At 42.2% G+C, this 13,571-nt stretch overlaps 1 protein-coding gene across 3 annotated transcripts in view; it reads left to right on the forward strand.

The window, feature by feature from the left end:
- Positions 1 to 13,571, forward strand: part of LOC141162142 (nuclear body protein SP140-like protein) — an 81,328-nt gene that overhangs the window by 9,753 nt on the left and 58,004 nt on the right. For all 3 annotated transcript variants that reach the window (XM_073647942.1, XM_073647923.1, XM_073647933.1), the window contains exons 2-3: positions 1,916 to 1,983; positions 7,505 to 7,656. In XM_073647942.1, coding sequence (XP_073504043.1) covers positions 1,968 to 1,983; positions 7,505 to 7,656 — 168 coding nt within the window. In that variant the 5' untranslated portion in view covers positions 1,916 to 1,967. The remainder of the gene's footprint in view (positions 1 to 1,915; positions 1,984 to 7,504; positions 7,657 to 13,571) is intronic.

Genomic DNA, 13,571 nt, shown 5'->3' on the forward strand with positions numbered 1-13,571 from the left:
TCTGGATGAGAGTTCTCTCATCCACACCCGGGTACCATCCGCACATTAGACCGCATGAAAAGCGCATCAACATATACAGTGATGCGGATTCCATGTGGTCTAATGCAAGTCAATGGCGGCAAAAGAGCAGCGTTTCCGCAAAATTAATTGACATGCTGCGGATTTGTGGGCACAGCACATGCGGATTTCCATTGGGGAACATTGCTGCCCTTCTACCATGCGTTTTTCATGCGTTTCCGCGGCGTTTACGCAACTGCAAAAACGCCGCGGAAACGCATGAAAAACGCATCGTGTGAACTCAGCCTCAAGCTGGGAAATTTGCATCACCTGGCCTTCCCTAACAATGATGGTGAACAAGCCATAACCCTAACAGGCTAATTAAAGTCTTAAACCTTGGTCAAAGTTATCTGAGCACACAAATCTCCAAGGGTGCCCAAACTTTTGCATTGGCCCATTTTCCTTTTTGTAATTTTTAAAATGTAAAAAATGACAAATTTTTTTGAGACTGTGTATTGAGATGCTCTATATTAAGGAAGAAATGTGCGAGAAGTTGGGTACCCGCTATCCTGTGTACATAGTTGCCATTCAAAGGCAGTGTAGTAAAGCTTCATTTGTTAAGAACCAGTGGTCTCCTTTCATGAACTGGTTAACTGGTCCTGGCTAACCACCTTTATCGGTTACATGAGGCCCTACGACACTAGTCCACACACCCAACCAGGACCTCCACCTTCACGTAAAGTGCAGGGCGCAACAGATGAGTGCCTCATCCACTGTTATCACTCTGTGCCACATTACATGACCATTGGAAACCACACCGATCAAAAGAATAGGAAAATTTTATGCCTATTTCAAAATCGAATAGCAGGTCGGGTGTCTGACCGCTGCTCCATTCATCCTGTATGATGCTGCTAGGGAAAGCCAAGTGCAGAGCTGGAATACATCGGTAGTCTACCATGACACTTCATTCTAATAAGCATAAAAGTTCCCCATTCTGCCAATTAGTGCCTGTCCCAGCAGTCGGACCCCCACCAATAAATAAATTCTCATTTATTCTATGAATAGGTGCTGTGGCACGATTTTCTATCTGGTGTCCCAATACATTTCTATGGATTTAGAATGGGACGTCATCCTGAACTTATGTCTAGCAGGAGAAAAAAACGATCAACATTTGCATTAAAATCGCCTGATTCTTATCTTACGCCGGGGGCAATGGGACTGAATAATTAATGGAACTTCATAATTAAAGGGGTTGGGACTCAAGTCTGCAGTCACGATATGTGACTACTGACTTGTGAATCCTCACAGTGCGCAGTGTGGGCACTGTCAGGGGTCTTCGGCTCCAAAAGCAGGCCAGTGAGTGATCACAAGTTTAAGATTTGTATACATGCAGTCAGGTGCAAACTAGTCATATGTGACTTCACTCAATATAAATGAACTGAGTGAGGCCGGACACGTCTAGTTGGACTGTGGCAGGGAGTGTGCAAATCACATTCTTGCGGTCAAATAATAGCCCACTCCTGGTACTGGAGAATCCTGACCATGTGCGCTGTGCGGATTTACAAGTCTGCAGTCATATAGAGTGACTGCAGACATAAGCCCCAAGCCTGGATAACCCCTTTAATAGGTGTAGCCAACACTTTTCTCCATATAGCGTATATTTATTGTATAATATGGTGCTCATTATCTTCTATGTCGGTCGTCACTCAGCTTTTATGGAATCCTTTATAGTTATTCAGCAATTAGTAAAAGGGATATAGAATATATTAATGCATAATCAGGCTGATTAGGATTTTGGCTGAGAACCCGTTGTGTATCTATTTTTTTTAACTTAATTATTTTTTTTTTTAATCAGAATGATGTAATTTATGTAATATAATATTGCCACATTACAGACCATAATATCTCATTGTTTCAGATATGACCCTGCAGTCCAATTAAATTATGAATACATCAGGACACTTGCCAGGATGGACGCAGTATACGGTAGGTGCTTATGTGTCTGTAACTAGTACATGTATAAAGTGCTGGCGTAATTTTTGGACTGCTGGAATTTCCATTGTTCTGAGAATGAAGATGTGCTGTTTTAGGGTTGTCTCCACACCCCCCACCTTCCACCTCCAATAAAGTGGTGGTAAATGCTAGTCCCCTAATAAAACACATAAGCTTGTGGAGCTGGTTTGTCCTTTACTCCCTTCCTGCTGTGGCTAATTTTTTAATTTTTGCGCTTTCATTTTTTCCTTCCCTTCTTCTAAGTGTTATAACTTTTTTTTATTTTTCCATGACATCGCCATATGAGGGCTTATTTTTTGTGGGACGAACTGTAGTTTTGAATGAGACCGTTCATTTTACCTTACAACGTACTGAAAAACTGGAAAAAAAAATTTAAGTGCGGTGAAATGGTGGACAAAAATTTTTTTTAGTGTACATATAATGTTTTCATCCTCCTTTTTTTCTTCTTTTTTTTCTTTTTTTTTTTTTTTTAAGTGTGGCGACCGAAAACCAGCAATTTTGGCATTTCCTTTTTTTTTTTAATACTGTATAGGTTAAATAATTTTACATTTTGATAAATTGGAGTTTGTGGATGTGGAGATAGCAAATCTGTGTAATTTTGTACTTTTCAATCTTTTTAATATTTTAGTCCCCATAGGGGACTTAAACCTGTGATGATTTGATCAATCTGCAATACCACAGTTCCATTTAAGTCCGTCTTTGAGTTACTGTCCGAACAATTTTTCTCTAAACGTGTACATAGTTTGCCTACTGTGATAAATCTACCCCAGAGCTTATATAAATTCATTCAGTCAGAGCCGTGTCGAAAAATCCCCTTTGGCTAAACTCTTCATATTTTTTTTTTTTTTATATTTTTAATTTTTTTAGAAAAGAAACTCTAACCCAGGATAAGGCACATGTTAAAAACAAACACTATTAAAAATTACAATGAAGTGCCCAAATAATTACAGTTATCTACAGTGCCTACAAGTAGTATTCAACCCCCTGCAGATTTAGCTGGTTGACACATGCGGAATTAACTTGGCATTGTGACATTTGTACTGTAGATCAGCCTGGAAGTGGGAAAAGCACTGCAGCAATTTTTTTTTTTTTTTTTTTTAAAACGTTAAAAGTTAATTCAGAGTGTCATTTATTATTCAACCCCTCAAACCACAAGAATTCTGTTTGGTCCCCTTAAAGTATTAAGAAGTAGTTCAGGCACCAAGAATAATGAGCTTCACATGTGTGGATTAAAGATCTCTTTTGCCAGCCTTTTCTGACTATTTAAGACCCTCCCCAAACTTGTGAACAGCACTCAGACATGGTCAACATGGGAAAGACAAAGGAGCATTCCAAGGCCATCAGAGACAAGATCGTGGAGGGTCACAAGGCTGGCAAGGGGTACAAAACCATTTCCAAGGAGTTGGGCCTACCTGTCTCCACTGTTGGGAGCATCATCCGTAAGTGGAAGGCTTATGGAACTACTGTTAGCCTTCCACGGCCTGGACAGCCTTTGAAAGTGTCCTCCCGTGCCGAGGCCAGGCTTGTCCGAAGAGTCAAGGCTAACCCAAGGACAACAAGGAAGGAGCTCCGGGAAGATCTCATGGCAGTGGGGACATTGGTTTCAGTCAATACCATAAGTAACGTACTCCACCGCAATGGTCTCCGTTCCAGACGAGCCTGTATGGTACCTTTACTTTCAAAGCGTCATGTCAAGGCTCGTCTACAGTTTGCTCATGATCACTTGGAGGACTCTGAGACAGACTGGTTCAAGGTTCTATGGTCTGATGAGACCAAGATCGAGATCTTTGGTGCCAACCACACACGTGACGTTTGGAGACTGGATGGCACTGCATACGACCCCAAGAATACCATCCCTACAGTCAAGCATGGTGGTGGCAGCATCATGCTGTGGGGCTGTTTCTCAGCCAAGGGGCCTGGCCATCTGGTCCGCATCCATGGGAAGATGGATAGCACAGCCTACCTGGAGATTTTGGCCAAGAACCTCCGCTCCTCCATCAAGGATCTTAAGATCGGTCGTAATTTCATCTTCCAACAAGACAACGACCCAAAGCACACAGCCAAGAAAACCAAGGCCTGGTTCAAGAGGGAAAAAGTCAAGGTGTTGGAGTGGCCTAGTCAGTCTCCTGACCTTAACCCAATTGAAAACTTGTGGAAGGAGCTCAAGAATAAAGTCCACATGAGACACCCAAAGAACCTAGATAACATGGAGAAGATCTGCATGGAGGAGTGGGCCAAGATAACTCCACAGACCTGTGCCGGCCTGATCAGGTCTTATAAAAGACGATTATTAGCTGTAATTGCAAACAAGGGTTATTCCACAAAATATTAAACATAGGGGTTGTATAATAATTGACCCACACTTTTATGTTTAAAATTTAATAAAATTCAACTGAGCAACATAACTTTTTGGTTTGTAAGATTTATGCTTCTGTTCATAAAACCTACTCTCGTTTGCAGTTTGAAGGCTCTAACTTATTTGCATCTTATCAAACCAGCTAAATCTGCAGGGGGTTGAATACTACTTGTAGGCACTGTATATAAGACCACCATACAGTACTTAAACAATATCACTGTATGAAGTCTGAGTAATAACATCATAACATTCTTAAAGATGACCTGTCACTTGCCATGAATATGTATTTTTTTTTCTCCCTGGTGTAAATGCCGATGTTCTTTAGAATCTGGCTTGGTTTTTCTTATGTTCCTGTGCCTCTCCGTACCTGAGATGTGGTTCCTCTTTCTTGTAAATAAATCTAGTCTTGTTAGCCAAGTGGGCGTGTTCCTCAACTCTTTGTGGGAACCATTTGAGGACCACACCCACTTGGATAAAAAAAAATTATATACAGGAAAGAGGGGACCATATCTCAGAAATGAAGACGCACAGGAACAAAGGGAAAATCAATGCCAAATTAAGGAGAAGTATTTGTGCCAGGTCAAATAATATAACCATTAACTGATAAAGCCATTTCATTATATTACTTTGTGGAAAACCATTAATTAAAAGCGTAAAATTAGTTAAAATTATTTTTTATAAATCAATAGTACAGAGAGTAGACAATTAAAGGAACATAAGGCTGCGTGCCCACTATGCGTTTTTCAAGCTTTTTTGCCGCGGAATTTCCGCAGCGAAAACGCTTGGTAATACGTGCCCCATGGTTCCCAATGATAATCAGCATGTTCTGTGCACATGCGGCGTAAATTTCCGCTGCGGATTATCATTGCAGAAAAATACACAGCATGTCCATTAATTTTGCGGACACGCAGCGTAATGGCCGCCATTGACTTGCATTGGACCTTGTGACATCCGCATCACTGCATCTGCACATGCGGATATCACACGGTTCAATGTGCGGATGGTACCTGGGTCTGGAGGAGAGGAGACTCTCCTCCAGACCCGGGTACCATAGTACCTGTTAAAAAAAGAATTTAAAATAATAAAGATTATACTCACCTTCCGATGGCCCCCGGTGTTTTCTCCCCTCCGTCTGGTTTTCTGTATGGGTCGCGATGTTGTGAAGGACCTGCCATGACGTAATTGAGTCATGTGACCTGTCACATGACTCAATGACATCACCGCAGGTCCTTCACAACACCGCGAGCCGCCCAAGACACCAGACGCAGCGGAGAAAACACCGGGAGGACATCGGAAGGTGAGTATAATCTTTTTTTTTTATTTTTTACCATTCTTATTCTTTTTTTTTTTAACTAACTTGGTCACACTACTATAAATCCATGCCGGTTGCATGGATTTATATAGTGTGACCAAGTTGTCAAGCACTTTTCCAAGTCATGCTAAAATCGCTTGGAAAAGCGCTTGATAACCCACATGCAGAAATGCAAGTGAAGAACGCTTGACAAACGCTTCTACCTGGCAGGAAAAACGCATGTAAAAACCGCATGCGTTTTTCCTGCCAGGGAGAAGCGGAAAAGATATGCAGCATTTCTGCATCGTGGGCACTTAGCCTTAGGCTCCTTATCAGACTCGACCCTTCCTCTCCCTCATGCACTGATCATTTCATCTGGATTCTACTGATCCAATCTCGGTGAATATAAATTACCAGCTCACTGAGGGATCAGATAACAGTTAATGCGCATAAAGGTCAATGGAGAGGAGAGGGATTAGAAGAGAAGCTGTAGAGTGAAATAGACACACAGACCTGTGTTGCTGTTTTCTAGTAAGTGCTTTATCTGAGCCCAGAGCTGGGTTCACAGATACACTGCTTAGTCCTGTTATATAATATCCTTCACATTGCTGTTGCTTCTGAAGTTGAGCTCCAGAGACACAGGAGAAAAAGTATTTCTGAGTATGAAAGACATAATAGGAGCTAGTCTGCACCCACCAGCTCAGAGACAACTGACAATTAGAGACTAAGAGCCCATGTCCTCAAGATGTTTCTACCAGAATTCTTGCAACAAAAATCTTGAAATGTTGCACGAACGTTTTGCAGCATTTGCTGTTTTTACACCAGTCACTGACAGCTTTGCCAAAGTGGTTGGAGCTTGGAAGTGTCATGGTGAAGCCCACCCAGAAAAATCATCAACATTTTTGCCAGTTTAGTGGTGTAAATTATGCCAGAAGTGTGTTATTTTTGCCAAAGCTATGAGATGCACGTAATGCATTCAAGTGTCATGTGCCTTTTAATGAATTAAGAGCATCTTACTCCAGTAGTTATTTCATTGAGACTAGTGTACAAAAAGTTAGTCTTAAAGGGGTTGTCCACTTCTCAGACAACCCCTTCTCAATCTGTATCTTTGCCCCCAGTAAAATAACAACACTTATACTCCTCTCTGGTGCGGGCAACGTTCCAGTGCTGTTAACATTGTCTTTCCCGTGTCTTACTTGCGGCTTCACGGTCTCTGCCTTCGGACAAATCACATACATCAGGAGGAAGTGAGAGCTGCTGCTTTCTCGCTTCTCCTGATGAATGTGATACGTCTGAAAGAGAGGAGAGTGAAGCCAACACTGATTGGCAGCAGGGATCATGTGACGTAACAGTATCACGTGAGCCCCGGGAGAGACAATGTTGACACTGCTGAAACATTGCTGGCACCAGAGGTGAGTATAAGTGTTATTTTACTGGGGACAAACATGAGGATTGATAGGGTGTTGTCCGAGTAGTGGACAACCCCTTTAATGAATCAGGCCCAGAACCTACACAAGGAAAAACTGGTGAAAAATGCAGGATACAAGGATACAGCTCATATAATGGCCATAAATAGTGTTATTCCCCATGTATATACACAGTACAGCTTATTCTGAAAAGTCACCTGAAATGACAGGTATACGTACAAAAAACAAATAGTTGAATCTTATTTTTAATTTCTCCAACACATCAAAAAATGAGGTTTTGCAAGTACAGACAAGTGTGGGCAGGAACAGAAAAGTGCGGCTGCCAGCTAAAAAAAACAAAAAAGAGGCTTGGCAAATATCTTTTACCTTAATCACGTATTTGTGTCTACAGCTCCTAACCTAACATGGTCCTCTCCACAGAATGCAGCCAGGTCTCGGACAATGTAGCCATGGCGGACATCCAGTGGTTTTATGCCAAGTCAAAGGTCCCCATTTGTCTAGCAATAACTGATAGCTTTCACTTTCTGAGGGAACTGAAGGACGCCAAAATCCTGACCGGAGAAGAGTCGCTGGTAAGAATAATGCTTTATTATCAACGAATATGATAGATAATAGAACGCAATACCCCAGGGGCGGACATCCCACCATTGATGCATCCTGGGGCCACTTCTGCCTCCAAAGCAGCAAACAGCTTCTATCACAGACATATACTGTTTTAGCACAAGGACTCTCTAATGCCTGTGTCCCCTCCATGCATCTCCCAATACGTCCAGAGTAGATGTAGCCACAGCGTTTCTTCAGCTTTATATTGTGTTTTATGTTTAGATATTACCTACTACTTTTAGGAGCTCTACTTATTGTCACTGAATGGAAGTCATACATTGAAATTCCTTTTTGAACCTCATTAAGTTTTTTTTTTCTCGTACATGAAAAAATCAACCGATCCATGAGTGTGCTGGATCAGAGTTTTCGTCAGTGTGTCCATTTTTACCATCAGTGATTTTTCTCACATGCAAAAAAAAAGTGCAGATGTCCTTCTACCCATTGAATCATGATTTTCCCAAACCCACAGACTTTTATGAATGCAGTGGCTTCAGAAAATATCCACACCCCCTCTCCTTGGCATTTTCGTGTTTTGCTAACTCACAACCTCGAATTTCACTTTTTTTTTTTTTTTTTACTGTTTGCATCAGTTCATGTAAAAGAATATGCCTACAATTGTAAACATTTGGTTATTTTTTATTGTGAAGCAAGCAACAAATATGCACACTGAAGTTTTCAGTTATTTTGTCCTAACTATTCACCCCCCTATTCGGACCATTTTCCCTGTCGCCGAAAAATATCCCAACAGCATGATGCTGCTACCACCATGTTTCACTGTGGGGATGGTGTTCTTGGGGTGATAAGCTTTGTTGGTTTGGTGCCAGACATAACGTTTAGCTTTGGTAGACAAAAAGTTCAATTTTGGTTTCATGTGTCCACAGCACCTTCCTCCATACATTTGGGAAGTCTCCCACGTCTTTTGGCAAACTCAAAACGAGTCTTACAATTTTTGTGTGTAAGTAAAGACTTTTTTTTCCCAACTCTTCCATAAAAGCCACCTCTAGGGAATGTGCGGCTTATTGTGGTCATATGGACAGATACTCCAGTCTCTGCTTGGGAACTCTGCAGCTCCTTCAGGGTTACCTTTGGTCTCTGTGCTGCCTCTCTGATTAATGCCCTGCTTACCCGGGCTGAGCGTTTTGGTGGGTGGTCCTTTCTTGGGAGGTTTGTTGTAGTACCATGTTCTTTCCATTTGATGATAATGGATTTGATGGTGCTCTGGGGATCATCAGAGACTGGGATTTTTTTTATAATCCAACCCTGACTTGTACTTCTCAACAACTTTGTCCCTGACTTGTTTGGAGATATCCTTGGTCTTCATGGTGTTGTTTGGTTAGTGGTGCCTCTTGCTTAACGGTGTTGCAGCCTCTGTGGCTTTTCAGAAAAGGTAAAGTGTATATACTGACAGACATGTGACACTTAGATTGCACACCGGTGGACTTCCTGTCACTGAGCATGTGACTTATGAAGGGAATTTCTTACACCAGACATTTTTAGGGGGTTTATAGCAAAAGAGGTGAATACATATGCACATGCCAATTTTTAGTTATTTGATCCCATAAATTTAATTTAGGCCTATATTTTTCTCACTTCACCAACTTAGACTATTTAGTGCTGATGCATCACACACACATCAGATTACAAAAATATTTAAATGCAGGTTGTAGTGTAATAAAATAGGTAAAAAGCCAAGGGGGTGAATACTTTTGCAAGTCACTGTACATTGTGTGAGTCCAGACAATTCTCTATGAGCTCTAGACTCTTTTTCAGGAGTCCAAGTCGATATATACAGGAGAAATAATTGCTCTACTGCGGGGTTTACCGTATTTTTCGGACTATAAGACACACTTTTTTTCCTCCAAAATTTTGGAGGAAAGTGGGGGGTGCGTCTTATAGTCCGAACATATGTTCTGTGGGTGGTGGGGGGGCTTGGGGAGAGCGGCAGCGGGAGATGAGCGGAGCACAGGAGGCTGCAGCCACCTGCTGCAGCCTACGCTGTGCCCGCTGCTAAAGAAAATGAATATTCCCTGCGTGGGGAGCAGCGAATATTCATTTTCCTTTATGGCGCGCACACTGTAGCTGCAGCGCGGCTCCTGCTGCGGCCAGCGGTCAGTGTGCCCGCTATTAACCCCTTTACGACATAGGGCGTATTTGTATGTATGTGTGCCCTGGGACTTATGGACCAGATACGTATTTATACGCCCTGGCGATTTCGCCCGCACACAGGCTGTGCGGGCGCGATCGCCGCCGGGTGTCAGCTGCTTGTCACAGCTGACACCCGGTACTATGTGCAGGGAGCGGTCCCACACCGCTCCCGGCACATTAACCCCCGCAATGCTGCGATCGAAGTCGATCGCAGCATTGCGGTGGCAAGGGGTGGTGATCGGGATACTCACCTCCTCTTCCGGCCGTGGCTTCCAGGATGTTGCCATGTTAACCCGATGTCGTCATGACAACATCCGGGTCACCAGACAGCAGGAAGATTTTTTGGACATGCGCAGTGCATCTCCAAACTATCTTCTCCCTGTCCAGCGCTGACAGCCTGCATGGCACAGGGATGGTGCTCCATTCCTGTGCCATGCAGGCGATCAGAGAAAAAAAAGTGAAAGTCCCATAGTGGGACAAAGTAAAAAAGTTAAAAAACTGTCATAAAGTGAAAAAAAAAAAAAAAAAAAAAAATTTTTTTAAATATTTAAAAAAAAATAATCCACCAAAAATAAAAATATAATGAACCAATCAATAAATATTAGAAAAAAAAACAATAAAAGTACACATATTTGGTATCGCCGCGTCCGGAACGACCTGACCTATAAAACTGTCCCACTAGTTAACCCCTTCAGTGAACACGGTAAAAAAAAAAAAAAAAAACGAAGCAAAAAACAATGCTTTATCACCATACCGCCAAACACAAAATGGAATAACACGCGATCAAAAAGACGAATATAAATAAAAATGGTACCGCTGAAAACGTCATCTCGTCCCGCAAAAAACAAGCTGCCATATATCTCCATCAGCCGAAAAATAAAAGTTTTAGCTCTCAGAATAAAGCGATGCTAAAAAATTATTTTTTCTATAAAATTGCTTTTATTATGTAAAAGTGCAAAACATAGAAAAACGATATCAATGTGGTACCGCTGTAAATGTACTGACCCAAATAATAAAGCTGCTTTATCAATTTTACCACACGCGGAACAGAATTAAAAAAAAAAAAAACAATTCCTGAATTGTTGTTTTTTGTTTATTCTGCCTCCCAAAAATCGGAATAGAAAGCGATCAAAAAATGTCACGTGCCTGAAAATGGCACCAATAAAAATGTCAACTCATCCCGCAAAAAACAAGCCATCACATGACTCTGTCGGCCAAAATCTGGAAAAATTATAGCTCTCAAAATATGGCGATGCAAAAACTAGATTTTACAAAAAATGCGTCTTTTTAGTGTGTGACAGCTATCAATCATAAAAACCCCATATGATTCTGGTATCGCTGTAGTCGCACTGACCCGAAGAATAAAGTCGTCTAATCACTTATACGAGGAACTGCGTAAAAAATAAACTCTCGGGTTAGGTTTGTGCTAGGGTTAGGGTTGGGCTAGGGTTAGGGCTGGGTTTGGGGTTAGGGTTGTGATGGGGTTGGGATTTTTTTCAAAAGTAAGAAAAAAAGATGACGATATGGCGACTAGTGTTGAGCGCAAGTGCTCGCTACTTGAGTTTGCATCGGGTGCTCTGGTATGCATTGAGTATTGTGGGTATTTGAGTGACATGCTCGAGTCTCCGCCCCATATGCTTCGCGGCCAAAAAAACTTTGCGGGGATTGCCTGCCATGCACGAGCGATCCCCGCATGTTTTTTTTTGGGTGTCTAATAACTGTGAAACATGCGGGACAGGGACTCGAGCATGTCACTCGAGCACACGCAGTACATGGTGCATACCTGAGTACCCGATGCAAACTCAAGTAGCAAGCACTTGCGCTCAAGACTAATGACAACTTATTCAATATGATGACCTAATGTTATCAAATTCTGTGTCGTACCTCTGGGTTCAAAATGTTCACTATACCCCTTAATAAAATCCTTGAGGGGTATAGTTTCCAAATTGGGGTCACTTGTGGGGGAGCTCCACTGTTTAGGCACAGAGGGGCTCTCCAAACGCGACATGGTGTCCGCTAACAATTTGAGCCGATTTTCCATTCAATTTGTTAGCGGACACCATGTCGCGTTTGGAGAGCCCCTGTGTGCCTAAACATTGGAGCTCCCCCACAAGTGACCCCATTTTGGAAACTAGACCCCCCAAGGCATCTATCTAGATGCATAGTGAGCACTTTGAACCCCTAAGTGCTTCACAAATTAATCCGTAAAAATTAAAAAGTGGAAAAAAAACACTTTTTTCTTTTTACGGATCAATTTGTGAAGCACCTGGGGCTTCCAAGTGCTCACTATGCATCTAGATAGGTGCCTTGGGGGGTCTAGTTTCCAAAATGGGGTCACTTGTGGGGGAGCTCCAATGTTTAGGCACACAGGGGCTCTCTAAACGCAACATGGCGTCCGCTAATTATTCAAGCAAATTTTACAATCAAAAAGTCAAATGGCGCTCCTTCCCTTCCGAGCCCTGCCGTGCGCCCAAACAGTGTTTTTTCCCCACATATGGGGTATCTGCATGCCCAGGAGAAATTGCACAACAAATTTTGGGGTCCATTTTTTCTTATTACCACTGCGAAAATAAAAAAAAATGGGTCTAAAGTAACATTTTTGTGAAAAAAGTTAAATGTTCATTTTTTTCTTCCACATTCCAAAAATTCCTGTGAAGCACCTGAAGGGTTAATAAAGTTCTTGAATGTGGTTTTGAGCACCTTGAGGGGTGCAGTTTTTAGAATGGTGTCACTTTTGGGTATTTTCTGTCATAACGACCTCTCAAAGTGACTTCAAATGTGATGTGGTCCCTAAAAAAAATGGTTTTGTAAATTTTGTTGGAAAAATGAGAAATCACTGGTCAACTTTTAACCCTTATAGCTCCCTAACAAAAAAAAATGTTGGTTCCAAAATTGTGCTGATGTAAAGTAAACATGTGGGAAATGTTATTTATTAACTATTTTGTGTGACATAGCTCTCTGATTTAAGGGCATAAAAATTAAAATTTTGAAAATTGATAAATTTTCAAAATTTTCGCCAAATTTCCATTTTTTTCACAAATAAACGCAAGTGATATCGAAGAAATTTTACCACAATCATGAAGTACAATATGTCACGAAAAAACAATCTCAGAATCAGGGGGATCCGTTGAAGCGTTCCAGAGTAATTACCTCATAAAGTGACAGTGGTCAGAATTGTAAAAATTGGCCTGGTCATTAACGTGCAAACCACCCTTGGGGGTAAAGGGGTTAAAGCTCATGAATATTCTCTACAACCCACTCCCATTGGTTGTAGTGAATATCCATGGTCTTTAATAGCAGGCACACTGACCGCAGAGCGGCAGCAGGAGCCGCGCTGTGGCTTCAGTGTGCACGCTATTAAGGAGAGTGAATGGTCACTGCTCCCCACGCACACAGTCCCGGCGCGGGGAGCAGTTACTATTCTGGCACAGCACTTCACTGTGTGAGGACGCATGCAGGGATGCCATTGTCGGCTCACACAGTGATAGTGTCGGCAGCAGAGAGAGGAGGTGAGTATGATTGTTAATTTTTTGTCTGGGCTCGTGATGGGGGCTCAAGGCGTGCCATGCATACCAGAATGGGGGGAATCAAGGGGTGCCATGCATACCAGGATCAAGGGGTGCCATGGATACCAGGATGGGGGATCAAGGGGTGCCATGCATACCAGGATGGGGATGAGGGCCACGTATACCAGGATGGGGATGAGGGCCATGTATACCAGGAAGGAGGGGCCATACAT

Source organism: Phyllobates terribilis, unplaced genomic scaffold (genome assembly GCF_046119375.1).
Source record: "Phyllobates terribilis strain yellow unplaced genomic scaffold, ASM4611937v1 Scaffold_1__5_contigs__length_1240528914, whole genome shotgun sequence".
NCBI classification, from domain to species: Eukaryota; Metazoa; Chordata; class Amphibia; order Anura; family Dendrobatidae; genus Phyllobates; species Phyllobates terribilis.